Source organism: Salvelinus namaycush, chromosome 6, assembly GCF_016432855.1.
Source record: "Salvelinus namaycush isolate Seneca chromosome 6, SaNama_1.0, whole genome shotgun sequence".
In the NCBI taxonomy this organism is placed as follows: domain Eukaryota; kingdom Metazoa; phylum Chordata; class Actinopteri; order Salmoniformes; family Salmonidae; genus Salvelinus; species Salvelinus namaycush.
In genome coordinates this window covers 17,608,508-17,628,741 of record NC_052312.1, presented here as the reverse complement: position 1 = coordinate 17,628,741, position 20,234 = coordinate 17,608,508, and the positions used below count along the sequence as shown (strand labels likewise).

Here is a 20,234-nt window from a genome sequence, read left to right as displayed (position 1 = left end):
ATCCCCGAGCTGACAAGGTAAAAATCTGTCGTTCTGCGCCTGAACAAGGCAGTTAACCCACTTTTCCTAGTCTGTCATTGAAAATAAGAATTTGTTCTTAACTGACTTGCCTAGTTAAATAAAGGTAAAAAATATATATTGAGTAGTGTAAGCAGTGCACGAAAGAAGCATTCGAATGCCACCTAGTGGCGATTCACTGTTACTAACTGCAGAAATGACTGGATGATTGTCAGTTTTACACTTAATGTTTCATGAAAAAAAACTTCTGTACTTTTCTTATTTTATTACACATGTACAATAAATACTATATATACATTCAAATACTGAAGCTAAAAACATAAATTTGTATGACGTAAAAAAACTAACATTTACTGACATGACAGAGTTTGGATGTCAATGTATGGCATTGGTAGGTAAAATGCATAATTGCATATATAGTTGGTCAACTTAAATCTGACCAGCAAATTACAAAAAAATATTACTTAATTCCCATAGTCAACTAATATTCAGTGTTTACACTTTTAAAAAATCTACAAGGTTTTATGTAAGCTTTAAATCCACATCCTTTTCAGAGCATGTATTCTCATGTGGAACAGGAGTATTATAGCTTGCATGAGTTAGGCTGCGTTTACAAAAGGTAGCTCCAACGCTGATATTCTTTTCCTACTAATTGGTCTTTAGACCAATCAGATCCGTTCTGAAAAGAGCTGATGTGAAAAGATCTGATGTGATTGGTCAAAATACCCATTTGTGGAAAAAAATAACAGAATTGTGCTGCCTGTGTAAATGCAGCCTTATTGTGGTCTGTCCCATTTCATATGGGAGTTAAAAAAAAAAAATCAGGCAGTGAGGGATTGGAAATGATGGCATGAAACGTCACATCTTGATACTAACAAATACACTGCTCTGACTGACATGCATAACAAAATGACAAAGCTGAGAAAGAGCTTCCAAAAGCTCTGAAATCAGCTCAGTTCATAGACACTTCTCATTATTACCCACATCTGGATAACAGCCACCGCAGAGGGTTAGGATAGCCGGCGGGATTAACCAGGTGAGATACACCCTGTATGACTAGCCTCCATTACTATATTACAGACACCATGACAATGGAGGTAGCTAGCCATATCCAAGCTAGGACTGATGGTGATGCGTTTCGGGTCACTGTGGGTCTGGGTAGAACACTTTGATATGAATAGCCGAATTATTCCGAGTGCGTGTCATGGGCTCCCCCGCCTCGTCCGGGTCCTCAGGCTCCAGATCGTCCACCAGCTCTACTGTAGACGTGTTGGCCGCCAGCTGTAGTGCCCCCTGGCTGCTGGCCTGGAGCTGCAGGGCGATGTTGATGGCCCTGTTGATGGCCAGGCCCAGACCATGGACGCAGATCTCCCTGTGGCCTCCTCCCTCCAGCAGCTTCTGGCAGCGGGCCAACTGGGCCCGGAAGTCTGTCTTCATGTTGACGTACACGTCGTTGCGGCGCTTGGGCAGCTTCCTGGGGAGACGCTTGCGGAGTGTGTACTCCACAGGGTCCATCTCCACCGCTGTGCCGCTGCCGTCGGCTGGGGGCATGATGATGCCTGGGGTTGTCTGGGGGACGGAGGCAGAGATAGGGCTGTGTGGTTCTGTCATCACGATTGAGTCAGTCAGAAACAGGGAAGGGTGGAATGGAGCACTGCAGTAATAGGAGGCAAAAACAACAGGAAAGGAAATGTCAATGACAAGAACGGAAGATCAACACAACCATCCTTCAGACAGCAAATATACTGCTTAGCCAATTTACTGAAGGTTCTGAAATACTCAAATACCAGGGAGGTCGACTGGTAGCTAGCTAACGTTATCTAGATTGGAACGTAATGTAATTTAACCGTCACACTCTGTGCTAAAATGTGTCACTCCAAACAAATGTAGTTAACGTTATGACAAAATAAGAACGTGAAAGCAATCAGACTGTACCTCCAACCACGGTTTGCAACCAAATTATTCAAATGTTGTCTCTATCGTGCTGGGGAACTCACAAACTGAGAGGTTTGTGAACTTCTGGATACACAGAGGTGCCCCGGAAGTAATCAAAACGAAAACGTTCTCGTCCATCAGTTAATATTATGAAAAGACATATCAAATACAGTGCTGCGCCACCCTCTGATTACTGGATAAATAAAAACGTATATTTGCAGTCTGACCAGAGCTACTTTTTAAATATAATGGTTAAATTTAATAGCCGCGATAATAGTATAAGGGGCGTATTCATTACGGAAACCGTTTACTGTTTAGAAACAAAACGGAAACAAAGCACAAACGGAACGAACTGAATTTGACCAATATAAACTGTCGTTTACGTTTTCCGTTTGGAGTAAACGGGTTGCAACATAATCTGCATAATGATTACACCCCTGTTGTTACAACGCCCACCCCCTGTAAACAACCCAAGTGAAGTGCAGTGTTGACGTATGTGGCTCGATTACGGACATACCACGACAACCGCTTGCGAGCACGCTAAAATGCATTAGATTCAGCCTAATTGCAAATCATTATTTTATTATAAGTTATACATGCTGTGCAAGTGTGGGATGGTTGGTCTGAAAATAGCATAACGAGCTAACATTAGCAAACAACCCGTAACACAAGTCAATGTTACGTCACGTGGTGTGAGTAGGGCGGCCATCTTTCTCTAAAAACACAAACAACAAGAGTAAGGAGCAGACTTCTCGACTAGACATCAACACGCAGCGACCGTAGGAGAGGGGGTAAATAAATCAAATATTGCGCACGACTTCATGACAGTATCAGTACCATTCTGTTGGAGGAGGATGTTTGCAGAAAGAGAAAGGAAACCAATGCATATGAATTAAAACCGAAGATTGTACACAACAAAACGTATTTTAAAAAAAATAACAAACGACATTAATTCAAAGGTAAGCTATGGTTCCTTGAGCATTTGTGAATGGTTGACATTGTCATCTATAACGTTACATAGCTAGTAAATCACTTTAATCTGAGAGGGCCCATACAAACGCGAGTCAGGTGCCTAAATTCTCTCTAATGAAATGATTGGTGTTTCACAAGATGGGGCTCTGAGCGAGCCGTAGAACGACGGTATTATTGGTTACCATTTCTGTTTTATTGGTTTGTTTTGCTCGGGTTGTGGAAGGCCATAGTAAGCAGCGGGGTAGAGTTGTAGGGGCGGCCGATTGACGAGGGAAGGGAGTGTGTTGATTCACACACGCGGACACTCCGCCCCCTTCGCCATATCTTGTGTCATTTGAACCTTGCATGTAAACCGAATGCCTTACACGGCCAGATAACGTTACTCATTGTTAATGTTATGTCATCGAAATATGATTAGCTGGATAAATAATTGTTAATTGATAATCTACAATTTGAATACAATTCTTTAACATTTTAGCTCAAGCAATTGTCCGGTGCCTTTTCTGATAGGTTTTTGATACTCGAGTCTTGTCCGCGTTGCTTACTAACGTTACATGGCCCAATGGTGGCTGGTACTAAATTCCAGACAAGCAAGATTCTGTAGTAAATCAATGAATTGCCACAATGGTTTAAAGAAAACGATCAGTTATCTGGCATTAAAGACCGCAACAAGTACATAGTATGTATTACTTTATTTAGCTGAAAATAACACCTGAATCCTACTATACATTACTAGCTAGCTGTATTTCCTAAACCGACCCATCGTACACCGGTTGGCCATGGTGTTTACTGTCATTGTAGCTTGCTAATATTATAGATACACACGACGAGGCGTGACTTAACGTGACCACGCTCCGAGAGGGTATAGCCGTTGGGTACTTCCTTACTCCCATGTAATTAGCCTAACTTTTGGTGGCATCCTAAGCAAACGACTGATTATTTTTTTGTCGTTTCAATAAAGGTTTTCAGCAGCCTCACAAGTCGTTATTAATATACTTGGCTGTCACAACAACAAATGATTTACGTGATATTTATTTTGCCAATCTAATTTGTTACCGGGCCTGCTGAACCTGACTGTAAAGCTGTCCCATCATACTTACATCACTGTTTGTTTACCCCTAACTTTTTGCCGGTTAGCTGGCTGGCTAGCGAGAAGTTAATCTCGATCTAATTTGTTAGTATTATATATGTTGCGTAACTACTTCCAGTCTTTGCGTGCAATGGTCTAGGTATTTTTAAAAGTTGAGGGGACCACCGAGTGCTGAAGCACGTAGTGCATAAAATCATCTGTCCTCTGTTGCAACACTCACTATCGAGTTCCAAACTGCCTCTGGAAGCAACGTCAGCACAAGAACTGTTTGTCGTGAGCTTCATGAAATAGGTTTCCATGGCTGAGCAGTCACACACAAGCAAGCCTAAGATCACCATGCGCAATGCCAAGTGTCACCTGGAGGGGTGTAGCTGAGTGGTTAGAGTGTTGGGCCAATAACCAAAAGGTTGCTGGATCAAATCCCAAGCTGACAAGGTAAAAATCTGTCGTTCTACCCCTGAACAAGGAAGGTAACCCACGGTTCCCCGGTAGGCTGTCATTGTAAATAAGAATTTGTTCTTACCTGACTTGCCTAGTTAAATAAAGGATACATTTAACAACAAAAAACAAGGCCTGTAGCCAATGGACTCTGTAGCAGTGAAAACGTGTTCTCTGGAGTGATGAATCACGCTTCGCCATCTGGCAGTCCATGAACGAATCTGGCCAGGAGAACATTACCTTGCCAAGTGCATAGTGCCAACTGTGAAGTTTGGTAGAGGGGGAATATTGTCTGGGGCTGTTTTTCATGGTTTTGCCCCATTAGTTCCAGTGAAGGGAAATCTTAACCCTACAGCGTACAATGACATTCTAGACGATTCTGTGCATCCAACTTTGTGGCAACAGTTTGGGGAAGGCCCTTTCCTGTTTCAGCATGACAATTGCCCCCATGCACAAAGCGAGGTCCATACAGAAATGGTTTGTCAAGATTGGTGTGGAAGAACTTGACTGACCTGCACAGAGCTCTGACCTCAACCCCATCAAACACCTTTGGGATGAATTGGAACGCTGACTACGAGCCAGGCCTAATTGCCCAACATCTGTGCCCCAGCTCACTAATGCTCTTGTGGCTGAATGGAAGCAAGTCCCTGCAGCAATGTTCCAACATCTAGTGGAAAGCCTTCCCAGAAGAGTGGAGGCTGTTAAAGTAGTAAGGGAAGCAAGAATATACAGTGCATTTGGAAAGTATTCAGACCACTTCCCTTTTTTCACATTTTGTTTCGTTACAGCCTTATTCTAAAATTGATGAGGAAAATTGTTTATTTAATCAATCTACACACAATACCCCATAATGACAATGCAAAAACAGGTTTTTAGAAATGTATTAAAAATTTAAAAAACATACCTTATTTACATAATTATTCAGACCCTTTGCTATGAGACTCGAAATGTAGCTAACGTGCATCCTGTTTCCATTGATCATCCTTGAGATGTTTCTACAATTTGGGAGTCCACCTATGGTCAATTCAATTGATTGGGGTTGAAAGAATTGTCCGTAGAGCTGCGAGACAGGATTGTGTCGAGGCACAGATCTGGGGAAGTGTACCAAAAAATGTCTGCAACATTGAAGATCCCCAAGGACACCGTGGCCTCCATCATTCTTAAATGGAAGAAGTTTGGAGCCACCAAGACTCTTCCTAGAGCTGGTCGCCCGGCCAAACTGAGAAATCCGGGGAGTAGGGCCTTGGTCAGGGAGGTGACCAAGAACCCGATGATCACTCTGACAGAGCTCCAGAGTTCTTCTGTGGAGATAGGAGAATCTTCCAGAAGGGCAACCATCTCTGAAGCACTCTACCAATCAGGCCTTTATGGTAGAGTGGCCAGAAGGAAGCCACTAATCAGTAAAAGGCACATGACAGCCCGCTTGGAGTTTGCCAAAAAGCACCTAAAGACTCTCAGACAATGAGAAACAAGCTTCTCTGGTCTGATGAAACCAAGATTGAACTCTTTGGCCTGAATGCCAAGCATCACGTCTGGAGGAAACCTGGCACCATTCCTACGGTGAAGCATGGTGTCACGTTCTGACCTTAGTTCCTTTTTTATGTCTTTATTTTAGTTTGGTCAGGGCGTGAGTTGGGGTGGGCATTCTATGTTGTTTTTCTATGTTTTGTTCTGTACGTTATATTTCTATGTGTTTGGCCTAGTATGGTTCTCAATTAGAGGCAGGTGTCGATCGTTGTCTCTGATTGAGAATCATACTTAGGTAGCCTGTTTTCCCACTATGGGTTGTGGGTAGTTATTTTCCGTTTCAGTGTTTTCACCATACGGGACTGTGTCGGTTTTCATTTATTCTCTTGTTCTTTTTGTATTTTGTATTCATTCTCGATTAAATGATATTATGGATACGTACCACGCTGCATTTTGGTCCTCCTCTCCTTCCACCAACGAAAGCCGTTACACATGGTGGTGGCTGCATCATGCTGTGGGGTGTTTTTCAGCATCAGGGACTGGGAGGCCAGTCAGGATTGAGAGAAAGATGAACAGAGAAAAGTACAGAGATCCTTGATGAAAACCTGCTCAGGACCTCAGACTGGGACGAAGGTTCACCTTCCAACAGGACAACGACCCTAAGCACACAGTAAGAGAACGCAGGAGTGGCTTCGGGACAAGTCTCAATGTCCTTGAGTAGCTCAGCCAGATCCCGGACTTCATCCCGTGTGTACTTTCCCCCCACAATTTCATGATATCCAATTGGTAGTTAGTCTTTTCCCATCGCTGCAACTCCCCTACGGACTCAGGAGAGGCGAAGGTCGAGAGCCATGCATCCTCTGAAACACGACCCTGCCAAGCTGCACTGCTTCTTGACACACTGCTCACTTAACCCGGAGGCCAGCCGCATAAATGAGTCGGAGGAAACAATGTAGAACTGTTGACCTTGTCAGAGTGCATGCGCCTGGCCCGCCACAGGTGTCGCTAGAGTGCGATGGGACAAGGACATCCCGGCCAGCCATACCCTCCCCCAACCCGGACGATGCTGGGCCAATTGTTCACCGGCCTCATGGGTCTTCCGGTCGCGGATGGCTGCGACACAACCTGACAGAGCTTTAGAGGATCTGCAGAGAAGAATGTGATAAACTCCCCAAATACTGGTGTGCCAAGCTTGTAGCGTCATACTCAAGAAGACTCGAGGCTGTAATCGCTTTCAAAAGTGCTTCAACAAAGTACTGAGTAAAGGGTGTGAATACTTAAGTGAATGTGATATTTAAAATTGTATAAAAAAACAGTTTTTGCTTTGTCATTATGGGGTATTGTGTGTAGATGAGGGGGGGAACAATTTTAATCCATTTTAGAATAAGGCTGTAATGTAACAAAATTCTGAAAGTTAAGGAGTCTGAATACTTTCCGAATGAACTGTATGTGGTAGTAGAGTAGTGTCCTGAGGGCACACACTTAATGTGTTAAAAAATGTAATGTCATGTAATATTTTAAATTGTATTTAACTGCCTTACTCTTCCTAGGGTCCAGCAACATTATCTGCTGCATTGGAAGAAGCTGATGGGAATCCTTGATAAATACAAACAATAAAAAACATTAAAATGAATATCTCAAAAGTACCCTTGTTGATTTAGTTAATTTTAACACATGGTTTGGCACAATATACTCTACAAGTACATCACATTTCCAGAGTGGGCTCTCTGCTACTTTTGAAGTTATGAGCAACACCAACACAGTGCGAGGGAATATGGATTCAAAGGGAACTCTGATTTGCTTCATGTGCTATCCTAATGGACGTCTGTGATTGGTTAATGACATATAATGGCAATATCTATGTATAAAATGGGTCATCTTCCCAAGTACCAGAGATCCTACTCTGGAAAGCTGACTTGGTTGAAGAGGTATATTGTTCCAAACAAAATATCCCAAAAATAAAAAAGGTTACTTTTGAGATGTTCATATTTTTACTGTTGAATAAAATATTGTGAACATTTTTTTATTTCAGAATCTAGACATACTCTATATTTTAGAGCACACTAAAAATAGAATGACAGCAAACTGTTTGTATCATGTATGGTTCACAGATCATATGGTCTTACTGGAGGCATGTGGGTCTAAAAAGGGCCGAAAATATTTTTGGGCTATCCTGGTGTGGAATTGCCTGTTTTCCATAATCATATTTCAACTTTATCTAGGATTTTTTTTTTTTTTTTGTCTGCTTCATTCTGCTTATTGTTAATATGTTGTTTTGTGTAGGTAGGGGCCTTTTTCTGTGTCAATACCCTTTTTATAGATGAATTATGTATGGTTGTAAGATTCACTGATATGAATCAGTTCCCGCTCCAAGTGTTTTGTTTTATTACGAAAATACCTCATCTGTTGTGACTGATGTGTCCTCTCCTTCAGTTCAGGAGTCTATCCTATAGAACCTTTATGCATGTGACTCAGAATAACAACTGTGCACATAGTGCGGGAGATAGGCCTACCTATCGTTGGCACGAGCAACTCTATCTCTGTTCTAATAGGATATTTGTACATCTGCATGGCACCGTCAGCATTCAGATGCTTGTAAAATGGCTTTCACAGTGTCAAATCATAGGTTTTAATAATTTGCTTGTCACTCAACTTATTGTTAGCAAATGCGCTGTAGAAGTTTTTTAAATATTTTTTTTAACCGGAGTTTTGTAGCCTACCGGAGTGGACGCGACTCGTATCCAGCTGCTTATTGGGGTTTTCGATTGTTCAGGTTCACCATAAGAAATAGTTTCGGTAGTTTTGCTTTAAACAGTCAGTGTAATTGGTCATTTTTACATGAACAGCAATCTTTTTCTTTTGAGAGACAGAGAAACTCCGTAAAATTACAAACGATTTTAACCATTTGCTTTTGAGACGGCGGTAAAATCCAAAGCTGCATTATATTAATTGGCTAAATGCCATGCTAATTTCCAAAGATAAATATTGTCATAGTACTAGCTCACAACGTTTTTATCTGTGAAAATGAGAAGTTAATCAGTTGTTGATGGTGATTTCAGATAAAAAGTGGGGGGACAAAAAGCGTAAATTGTTCCTACCCCTAATCTGTTAGTGGGGTGGTAGCTGCTCTGTGCCCTATGGCTCAGGTACCTACATACATGCACACTAACAAATAGCCACTCAGTTTAGAGAAGTTATCTCAGACAGATCCAGCTCAGAGAGGCCCAGCTCCTGAGCTCTCGTCAGCAGCAGACACTATTTTAAAATGGAAAATGTTAGTGCATCGAGCCGAATTGCATTAATTCGTGCCTCTAATCAAACCGACTCTTACTGCATCGTTTCAAACTAAAACATATCGTTCCTGTATCGGAGCCACTGTTTCTAAATGCATATTGAATCGTTCATGAAAGGAGACATGCACATCCCTGGAATTATTTAATTAGCTGCTAGTCCACCTATTCTTAGCTGTGCATCTCTAGAAGAGGAGAAGCCATAGAATTACAATCACCTGACCAGGTTTCTATAGTCTGAGGGGCTTTTCAAATTCTATGGGATGCAGGCTCATAGGTGTCTGTCTGTTGGGTGTCTGTTTTTACTGCAAAGCCTAGGGGTGGCATTCTGTTGCTTGGATATTGTTGTTGCCATGACGTTTGCAGGTACCGTCTCCAACCAGGTGCATTGTTTTTGCAAAAGGGTGTCATCACTATTGTATTAGTCACTGGGGGCGCACATTCTGTAAACATGGAAAGTTGTTGACTAAGTGAATTATTATTGATGGTTATTATTGATTGCAAAGCTCTTGCGATGTTGATTATTAATTTGCATCAAGTGGACATGAATAAACACAAACGTTCTCAGTGGAAGGCTGCAGTAGCCGTCTTATTCTACGGAAAAAGAAATGTGAAATAATGTTAAATGCTTAAACAAGTTGACTCTATCAACACTCTCTCTAAGCAGTCCAAACTGCATTAAAGAATGTGTCGTTCCAACACACAAATTCAACTACATAGATTGCCTGTCTGCCAAGCTGTGACTGGGTGTGTTTTGTTTCTCTGTCTGTTTCTCTCTACTTGCTATCGTTCACTCTCTTTATCTTTTCTTGTTGTTCACAGCAGTTTGAAGGGAGGTGGACAGGAATCAAAGGTGTCGACACCTAGCGGGCCAGTCAAGCCACGTTTCAGTCGGAGAGAGAACGACAGGAGAGAAAAGAGGGAGAGAGTCGCGTCTGCTCCTGGCAGCTGTTCCAGCAGCCTGTTCTGTTTTCCCCTGGGTTTTTGATTTAAATCGAGAATAATCGTCATTTTTTTTCATGTCAAATGTGATATTACTGCTGTTGTCGTAATCATTATTGTTACTATCGAGTATTTTATTTTGTTTGTTTCATCAACTCGTTTTCGGATTATTCCAGTTTCTTGTTTTTATTTTTACGACTTTTTCCAGCTGTGAGCAGAGGCTTCTTCCAAACTGTCCTCATATCCATACCAGTACTCTATCCCCTATACACACCTGAAACAGGCAGCTATTCTCTATCTCTGTGTGTATTGGGGAGCTCTGTTACCACAGCTGTGTAAGCACCACTCAGCCTTCTCACTCAGCCTTCTAAGCCTAACTAAGCCAGTCCTAGCCTGGTCCAGCGAAGTCCAGCCTGGTCCACTCTTCTGGACAGGGTAAGACCTGTGTGTGTGTGTGTGGTGTGTGCGCGAGCATGGCATTTGTTAGTTGGTGTGTGTCAGGGTTTCCGTCAGGAAAATGTGGCACTGGACATTTGACCGGCAGCATTTTAATTTACCAGACATTTGAGAACTTTACTGGACCCGTAACCTGATTAGGGCGTCCACCCACGGTGCTCAGAATGACAGATTAGGGTAATTCAACAGAACATGCAAGTCGAGGATGTAATGATGTAGGGCTGTCCCCGACTACAAATAATCTTGGTCAACCGAAAGTCCTGTGTTCGAATGTGTATTTTTCCATATATACACACCCTATGTGTGTTTTTAATCAAATCAGCTATATATGTGTAGAGCTTGTCTGATGCTTGAAGCTCACTATTTGATGAAATGACACACAAATTACTTAAGAGGGAGCCAGAGATCAAGATAACCAGAAGAAGAAAAAAACTGAACCTGTCCCGACCATCCTCCCGCTCCTACTGGCTTTCCCAGATTCTGCCGTTATTCTCCTGATGTTCCAGGTAACAGGCTACACGAGGAGTCGGTAAACTTTCTCATGTGGAATGCCAATCTATCTTCCCATGTATACGGTTCTGCATGCCAGTTATGGTTTTCATTTTCATGGGACAGTTTAATTTCATGTTATAATAACATCTTTGTATCTCGATCATTGTCATGTGAAAATATCCATTTGAAATTTAGAAAGAGCGCCCATCGTTTTAGTCATATTGTCAGCTAACCCATCTATATGACTAGGATTGTGCATTTGGCTACTGGACAACGAAAGAAAGTTTATAATAAAATAGTTTCCTCCACTCCACAGATATGGTCAGATTTTGGCTAGGCTACTCTGAAGCAAGGTAAAACATGCTTCATAATATGTAGTAAAACGTTCCGGTTTCAAACAACTAAGTATACGTTCTCAAAATGCACACTGCCTCCAGCTCATCGCAAAGTGGTGGGTGACGTGTACTGTTTGAGACGCTGTAGCAGCAGCTCTCGCGCTGCCTGACAGGTTTTCGGTTCAAACGCTCTGTATCTGTATGCTGTACGCGTGTGATGAATAAATAAAATGCATACCGAATATTCTGTACACGCGGCAATTTAATTCCACTAAATTATGCAAAATACCTTATAGATTGATAAGCATGACCAGTCAGATGTATTTCCATCAATGAATAGGTTAAAAAGCTTTATTTCGCAATGTGATTTTTGAAATGTAGTTTCTCTTTTTCCGGACAATTGGCCAACGGCAATTTCATTTATCGGCTTTTGACAACAAAAAAATTATCATCCAAAAGCCAGCGATTACCGGCTAATGGAAACCGCGGTGTGTGTGTGTCACTCATAGATGAATCCTTTTCTTGCTCCTGTTTCCAGATACTCAGCTCTGTAAAGACGTGAGGAATATGACTGCTGAGACACTTAACTTCGGCCCAGAATGGTAACTTTTCTTCTTGAACACTTCTGTCCATCTACCTCTCTTGCTGCTCTGTTCTTACCACTTTCTATTCCGTACTGAACAGGCTTTAAAAAATCCATTCCTTCCCTTACCCTCTCGCTCCTTCTATTCTGTCCATTTCCTCCTCCTCTCCTGGCTGCTGAGCCCTCAGTAAATGTTTGTGTGGAGATTCATTTGAGGAGGGAGGGGTAAGGCCTTGGTTTGGTAGCAGGCCAGTGGTTGGACACCTTTTTCATAGACTGACTACTGGCTGGCTGCTGTGCCGTGTGCATTTTGGTGCTCCACCGACCACCAGGGACCGTATCCACAAAGAGTCTCAAAGTAGACGTGCTGATCCATTTACATTTTACATTTAAGTCATTTAGCAGACGCTCTTATCCAGAGCGACTTACATTTAACCTTTATTTAACTAGGCAAGTCAGTTAAGAACAAAGTCTTATTTTTCAATGACGGCCTAGGAACAGTGGGTTAACTGCCTTGTTCAGGGGCAGAACGACAGATTTGTACCTTGTCAGCTCGGGGATTTGAACTTGCAACCTTTCGGTTACTAGCCCAACGCTCTAACCACTAGGCTACCCTGCCGCCCCTGATCCAGGATCAGTTTTGTCTTTTAGATCATAACGAATAACATTGGACTATATGGAGTGGACAGATCCTAGATCAGCATTCCTACTCTGACGCACTTTGTGGATACGGGCCCAGATCACTCCTCAGATCTCGCTTTCCGTGTGGCAACACACACACGTCCATGCCTTCTTCCTTCCCTTTTTCTTCAGAAGTACCGTCTGTCGTGGTGGCTTTAGCCATATTTACACTGGACTACTATTACTATAGAACGTTGGTTATGTATTTATTACTCCAGCATGTCCGTTTTTCCAGTGGACGATTCGGACTGGATTAGTTTGACCAAACTGCCCCGTAATTATTTATTTTCCTAAGTTAAAAATGGACCGTTGTGAAGGAAGCCTGGGGGCTCTTCAAGCGTGAAGATAGTTGAAATGTCTAGGGATAGCCTGATGTTGACCTTATGGCCTTTAGTTCAGAGAAAGTCCAAATAATAATGCGTGAACAATGACCTGCAACCTATGCAGACATTTAATTAACTGACATTTTGCAATTTATCAATTCATCGGCACAATATCGTCCACTTCATCTTTTAAGAGAGAAGTACGGCACTAGGAAAGTTGATATGTAGCAAAACAGATCATTCATCTGTAGGCTACGTGCATAGCACTTTGTTTTAAGCATCAATTTGGTCCCATGTTCCTACCCCAACTGGGTGCAGCACCTGTTAAACTCTGTAATATCCCTTAAAACACAGGGATGACGATTCGCACGGGGATAAGTATTATCAGAGGACCTGGGAGTTTGCTGAAAAACACTAGGTTTTTAGGTCTGGTATAACAACCTTCCTGCCAAGTAAAGATTACTGCCATGGCAGATTCGGACAAGACAAAAATGATGGATGTGGTGATTTATGCTTGTGCACATGATTGCATTACCTGAGCTTCCCCAGTAAAACGTATCCCGTCCGAATAGGGCTATTGTCAAATGTCTGTACAATAGTGCTATTGCTTGCGTCACGACATGTCTTAGTATTTAGCCCATTTCATCGTGCGTGTGTGTTGACTTTGTTCTCCTCCCTCCTGTGCCCCTCATCCTCCTCCTTCCTCCCCCAGGCTCCGTGCACTATCCAGTGGGGGGAGTGTGACGTCCCCCCCTCCTTCCCCCGCCATGCCAAAGTACAAGCTGGCCGAGTATCGCTACGGCCGAGAGGAGATGTTAGCACTTTATATCAAAGAGAACAAGGTGAGGAGGAAGCCACACGGTGCTCAGTCTTATGAAATGGGTGGTTGCAATGACCAACATGAAGTCTCATCACTACTACTACTGATGCTACTACTACTGATGCTACTACTACACCACTACTACTACTGATGCTATTACTACACCACTACTACTACTGATGCTATTACTACACCACTACTACTACTGATGCTACTACTACACCACTACTACTACTGATGCTATTACTACACCACTACTACTACTGATGCTATTACTACACCACTACTACTACTGATGCTACTACTACACCACTACTACTACTGATGCTATTACTACACCACTACTACTACTGATGCTACTATTCACTACTACTACTACTACTGATGCTACTACTACACCACTACTACTACTGATGCTACTACTACACCACTACTACTACTGATGCTATTACTACACCACTACTACTACTGATGCTACTACTACACCACTACTACTACTGATGCTATTACTACACCACTACTACTACTGATGCTATTACTACACCACTACTACTACTGATGCTACTACTACACCACTACTACTACTGATGCTATTACTACACCACTACTACTACTGATGCTACTACTACACCACTACTACTACTGATGCTATTACTACACCACTACTACTACTGATGCTATTACTACACCACTACTACTACTGATGCTATTACTACACCACTACTACTACTGATGCTATTACTACACCACTACTACTACTGATGCTACTACTACACCACTACTACTACTGATGCTATTACTACACCACTACTACTACTGATGCTACTATTCACTACTACTACTACTACTGATGCTACTACTACACCACTACTACTACTGATGCTACTACTACACCACTACTACTACTGATGCTATTACTACACCACTACTACTACTGATGCTACTACTACACCACCACTACTACTGATGCTATTACTACACCACTACTACTACTGATGCTACTATTCACTACTACTACTACTACTGATGCTACTACTACACCACTACTACTACTGATGCTACTACTACACCACTACTACTACTGATGCTATTACTACACCACTACTACTACTGATGCTACTACTACACCACTACTACTACTGATGCTATTACTACACCACTACTACTACTGATGCTACTACTACACCACTACTACTACTGATGCTATTACTACACCACTACTACTACTGATGCTACTACTACACCACTACTACTACTGATGATATTACTACACCACTACTACTACTGATGCTACTACTACACCACTACTACTACTGATGCTACTACTACACCACTACTACGACTGATGCTACTACTACACCACTACTACTACTGATGCTACTACTACACCACTACTACTACTGATGCTACTACTACACCACTACTACTACTGATGATATTACTACACCACTACTACTACTGATGATATTACTACACCACTACTGCTACTGATGCTATTACTACACCACTACTACTACTACTGATGCTACTATTCACTACTACTACTGATGCTACTATTCACTACTACTACTACTGATGCTACTACTACTACTACTGATGCTACTACTACACCACTACTACTACTACTGATGCTACTACTACACCACTACTACTACTACTGATGCTACTACTACACCACTACTACTACTACTGATGCTACTACTACACTACTACTACTACTGATGCTACTACTACACCACTACTACTACTACTGATGATGCTACTACTACACCACTACTACTGATGATGCTACTACTACACCACTACTACTACTGATGCTACTACTACACCACTACTACTACTACTGATGCTACTACTACACCACTACTACTACTGATGCTACTACTACACCACTACTACTACTACTGATGCTATTACTACACCACTACTACTACTACTACTGATGCTACTACTACACCACTACTACTACTGATGATATTACTACACCACTACTACTACTACTGATGCTACTATTCACTACTACTACTGATGCTACTATTCACTACTACTACTACTACTACTGATGCTACTACTACTGATGCTACTACTACACCACTACTACTACTACTACTGATGCTACTACTACACCACTACTACTACTACTGATGCTACTACTACACCACTACTACTACTGATGCTATTACTACACCACTACTACTACTGATGCTACTACTACTGATGCTACTACTACACCACTACTACTACTGATGCTACTACTACACCACTACTACTACTGATGCTACTACTACACCACTACTACTACTGATGCTACTACTACACCACTACTACTACTGATGCTATTACTACACCACTACTACTACTGATGCTACTATTCACTACTACTACTACTGATGCTACTATTCACTACTACTACTGATGCTACTACTACACCACTACTACCACTAAAGATGCTACTACTACACCACTACTACTACTACTGATGCTACTACTACACCACTACTACTACTACTACTACTGATGCTACTACTACTACTACTGATGCTACTACTACACCACTACCACTACTACTGATGCTACTACTACACCACTACCACTACTACTGATGCTACTACTACACCACTACCACTACTACTGATGCTACTACTACACCACTACCACTACTACTGATGCTATTACTACACCACTACCACTACTACTGATGCTACTACTACACCACTACCACTACTACTGATGCTACTACTACACCACTACCACTACTACTGATGCTACTATTACACCACTACCACTACTACTGATGCTACTATTACACCACTACTACTACTGATGCTACTATTACACCACTACCACACACACACACACACTTCCACTAATACACTACTGCTGCTGCTGCTACTACTATTACACCACTACTACTATTACACTACCACTACTATTATTATTATACCACGACCACCACTACTACTACTGCTATTTTATACCACTACTACTATTACACCGCTACTACTATTATACTACTACTACTACTATTACACCGCTACTACTATTATACTACTACTACTATTACACCGCTACTACTACTACTACTATTACACCGCTACTACTACTACTACTATTACACCGCTACTACTACTACTACTATTACACCGCTACTACTACTACTACTATTACACCGCTACTACTACTACTACTATTACACCGCTACTACTACTACTATTACACCGCTGCTACTACTACTATTACACCGCTACTACTACTACTACTACTACTACTACTATTACACCGCTACTACTACTACTACTACTACTGTTACACCGCTACTACTACTATTACACCGCTACTACTACTACTACTATTACACCGCTACTACTACTATTACACCGCTACTGCTACTACTACTATTACAACGCTGCTACTGCTACTACTACTACTACTATTACTATTACTCCGCTGCTGCTACTACTACTACTATTACTCCGCTGCTACAACTACTATTACATCGCTGCTACTACTACTACTATTACTCCGCTGCTACTACTACTATTACACCGCTGCTATTACTCCGCTGCTACTACTATTACACCACTAGTACTATTACGCTGCTACTACTACTACTACTACTACTATTACTCCGCTGCTACTACTACTACTATTACTCCGCTACTACTATTACACCACTAGTACTATTACGCTGCTGCTGCTACTACTACTACTACTCCGCTGCTGCTACTACTACTACTATTACTCCGCTGCTGCTACTACTACTACTATTACTCCGCTGCTACTACTACTACTATTACTCCGCTGCTACTACTACTACTATTACTCCGCTGTTACTACACCACTAGTACTATTACGCTGCTGTTACTACTACTACTACTATTACACCGCTACTACTACTACTACTATCACTCTGCTGCTACTACTACTATTACTCCGCTGCTACTACTACTACTACTATTACACCACTAGTACTATTACGCTGCTGCTGCTACTACTACTGCTACTACTCCGCTGCTACTACTACTATTATACCTCTACTAGTAGTACTACTACTATTACTCCGCTGCTACTACTACTACTACTATTACTCCGCTGCTGCTACTACTACTACTATTACTCCGCTGCTGCTACTACTACTACTACTACTCCGCTGCTACTACTACTACTACTACTCCGCTGCTACTACACCACTACTACTACTACTACTACTAGTACACCGCTACTACCACTACTATTACACCACTACCGCTACTACTACTACTACTGTTACCACTTAGTCCGGCAGTAGGCTGAATCTGGGTCAGTGCAACCTGCCCTAATTGTGTGAACTGGCCTGTTGTGACCTACCAGTGTGAGAGTCTATGCTACAATTGTACAGTTGAGTGTTGGATCATTCCAGTCCCATAGGAAGTAGTGTTTGTTTACATTGTTTTGTTCTTTGTTGTTGTGTCCAGGCCCCAGAGGACATGCAGGATAAGGAGTTTGCTGCTATTCTGCAAGATGAGCCCATGCAGCCACTGGCACTGGAGCCTCTCACTGAGGAGGAGCAGGTCGGTCAGACACACACACACACACGCACACACACACTTGTTCCCACCCATCTGGCATTCTGTACATTCCTCCGTTCTCTTCTACCAGAGGAACTTCTCCATGTCTGTGAACAGCGTGGCTGTGATGAGGCTCATGGGTAAAGGAGGTGGAGTCGCCCCAGCGAGCATGGCCCGAGGCAGAGGCACCACACGAGGTGGAGGCCGAGGTGAGAAGAAACACACGTGTTGTTGCCCTCAAGACACTGATCTAAGATAACCATTTGTGGGGGGAAAACAAATATTTACTTTAGGATTTAGGGAGGGTAAGCTGATCCCAGATCTGTGCCTATGGGTGAATTCTAACCAAATGAAAGGCGCACTGAGCTCAAGCCATAACAACACAAAAGGTAAACAGTTTATTTAAGCCAGGCTTGCTTTTATGTGTTTAGCTTTTGTGATCTCATCTGACGTCTGGGATTCCTCTTGGCCCTGTCTAAATAGTCCCTGTCTTACTGCCTTGCTTATGTGCTCACCTTGTTAAACTCACAGTACTTATGTACTCCCTTTGCTTGCACAGCGTTGTTTGCATATGAATCTCAAGTGTGTCCGGTCTGGTAGAGTGAAGGAAATGGCAGTTTGTTTTGAGTGTGATTTTGAGTGTGTCTCTGTGTTCTTGTTCCAGGGCGAGGCAGAGGAGAGAGTGGAGGATTCTACCAAAGAAGTATTGAGGAGGGAGAGGTGGGCTTCGGCCGCGGAGCCAGAGAGATCTATCGCAGCCAGAGCTGGGATGACAGGTAAACACTCACTGCCTCTGTTACTACCCTGTCTCTCTCTACTGTTTCACTCGTTCCCCATTTGCCTTGAAATCTGAAATGATTTGTCATTTTAGGATGTGAATGAGAAGCTTATTGGTTACTAAGTAACCGGAGGAGCGATTTTTAGATTTAATTGAAATTGTTGAAGGCGTCCTTAATCCAAGTGACTCGTCTTTCAGAAATGACCTTCCCGGCTCAGATAAAGGTAAGGCTTAAAATGTAAGAGTAACTTCTATTTTCTAAGTTTTCTCCTCCTCCTCCAGGGGCGAGAGGCGTTTTGAGAAGCCTGCACGTGCCAGGGAGGGGGTACGTGTTGGATTAGAGGAGGTGACGGGTGTCCCTGTGCCGGGGGTGCCGAGGAAGGACTACACGCGGTCTGACAGTGAGAACTGGCGTACCCTCAGAGAGGAGCAGGAGGAAGAGGAGGGGGCCGACCCAGGAGGCAGCTGGAGACTGGCCGGAGCACGTAGATTAGATGGTAGCACACACACACACTCCTCTGGAGACGTACACACAGCACAGAGTGATGTCACCTTATCTCTATCTTTCCCTTCATCTCTCTCTCTCTCTCTCTTTCAGACGGAGGTCCAAGGTCTGCAGGCTGGCGGGAGCACGACGGTCCGGTTGAGGGGCGTCGCAGGAAGTGTGAGTTTGACTTCGGCGGAGGTCGCAGGCGGGCCGGGAGCGAAGGGTTAGATGACGACAGAGACGGACTGCCTGAGTGGTGCACTGATGAAGAGGACGGAGAAATGGGCACCTTCGACGCATCCGGAGCTTTCCTCCCCCTATCCAAGGTAGGGTGTTAGTGTGCAAGGAGGTTGTCTACACATATGCCTGTCTTTCTGTGTCTAGTTATTCTGTGAATTCAGTTGGTGGGTGACAGTAATACATTTTCAGCTAATTGTGTCTGTCTCTGTCAAAGGATGAGGAGTTTGACTTCCAGGGGATAGAGGAGGAGGAAGAGAGCCTGTCTGGCATGGAGAGGATCATGAATGGAGGACAGAGAGGTGAGGGAGCTGCACTCTTTCTTACCTTTAGTTACTTTTTA

At 42.8% G+C, this 20,234-nt stretch overlaps 2 protein-coding genes across 2 annotated transcripts in view; one reads left to right on the top strand and one right to left on the bottom strand.

Moving 5' to 3' along the window:
* Nucleotides 1-268: 268 nt before the first annotated feature.
* LOC120049700 (ribonuclease P protein subunit p20-like) lies at nucleotides 269-2,261 on the bottom strand. The gene is made up of 2 exons (XM_038996052.1): nucleotides 1,954-2,261; nucleotides 269-1,672 (listed from the first exon to the last, which is right to left on the bottom strand). Exon 2 carries the CDS (start codon nucleotides 1,627-1,629, stop codon nucleotides 1,162-1,164), a length of 468 nt encoding a protein of 155 aa, XP_038851980.1. The 5' UTR covers nucleotides 1,630-1,672; nucleotides 1,954-2,261; the 3' UTR covers nucleotides 269-1,161.
* Nucleotides 2,262-2,459: 198 nt separating this feature from the next.
* LOC120049698 (GRB10-interacting GYF protein 1-like) overlaps nucleotides 2,460-20,234 on the top strand; it is a 34,431-nt gene continuing 16,656 nt past the window's right edge. Inside the window, exons 1-10 of the mRNA XM_038996050.1 lie at nucleotides 2,460-2,912; nucleotides 10,033-10,587; nucleotides 11,974-12,037; nucleotides 13,735-13,864; nucleotides 18,297-18,392; nucleotides 18,481-18,598; nucleotides 19,054-19,165; nucleotides 19,450-19,664; nucleotides 19,766-19,980; nucleotides 20,109-20,193. Coding sequence (XP_038851978.1) covers nucleotides 12,003-12,037; nucleotides 13,735-13,864; nucleotides 18,297-18,392; nucleotides 18,481-18,598; nucleotides 19,054-19,165; nucleotides 19,450-19,664; nucleotides 19,766-19,980; nucleotides 20,109-20,193 — 1,006 coding nt within the window. The 5' untranslated portion in view covers nucleotides 2,460-2,912; nucleotides 10,033-10,587; nucleotides 11,974-12,002. The remainder of the gene's footprint in view (nucleotides 2,913-10,032; nucleotides 10,588-11,973; nucleotides 12,038-13,734; nucleotides 13,865-18,296; nucleotides 18,393-18,480; nucleotides 18,599-19,053; nucleotides 19,166-19,449; nucleotides 19,665-19,765; nucleotides 19,981-20,108; nucleotides 20,194-20,234) is intronic.

What these genes read in the sequence shown, in the direction of transcription:
- LOC120049700 (XM_038996052.1), bottom strand. Translation starts at nt 1,629, where the DNA reads ATGACAGAACCACACAGCCCTATCTCTGCCTCCGTCCCCCAGACAACC.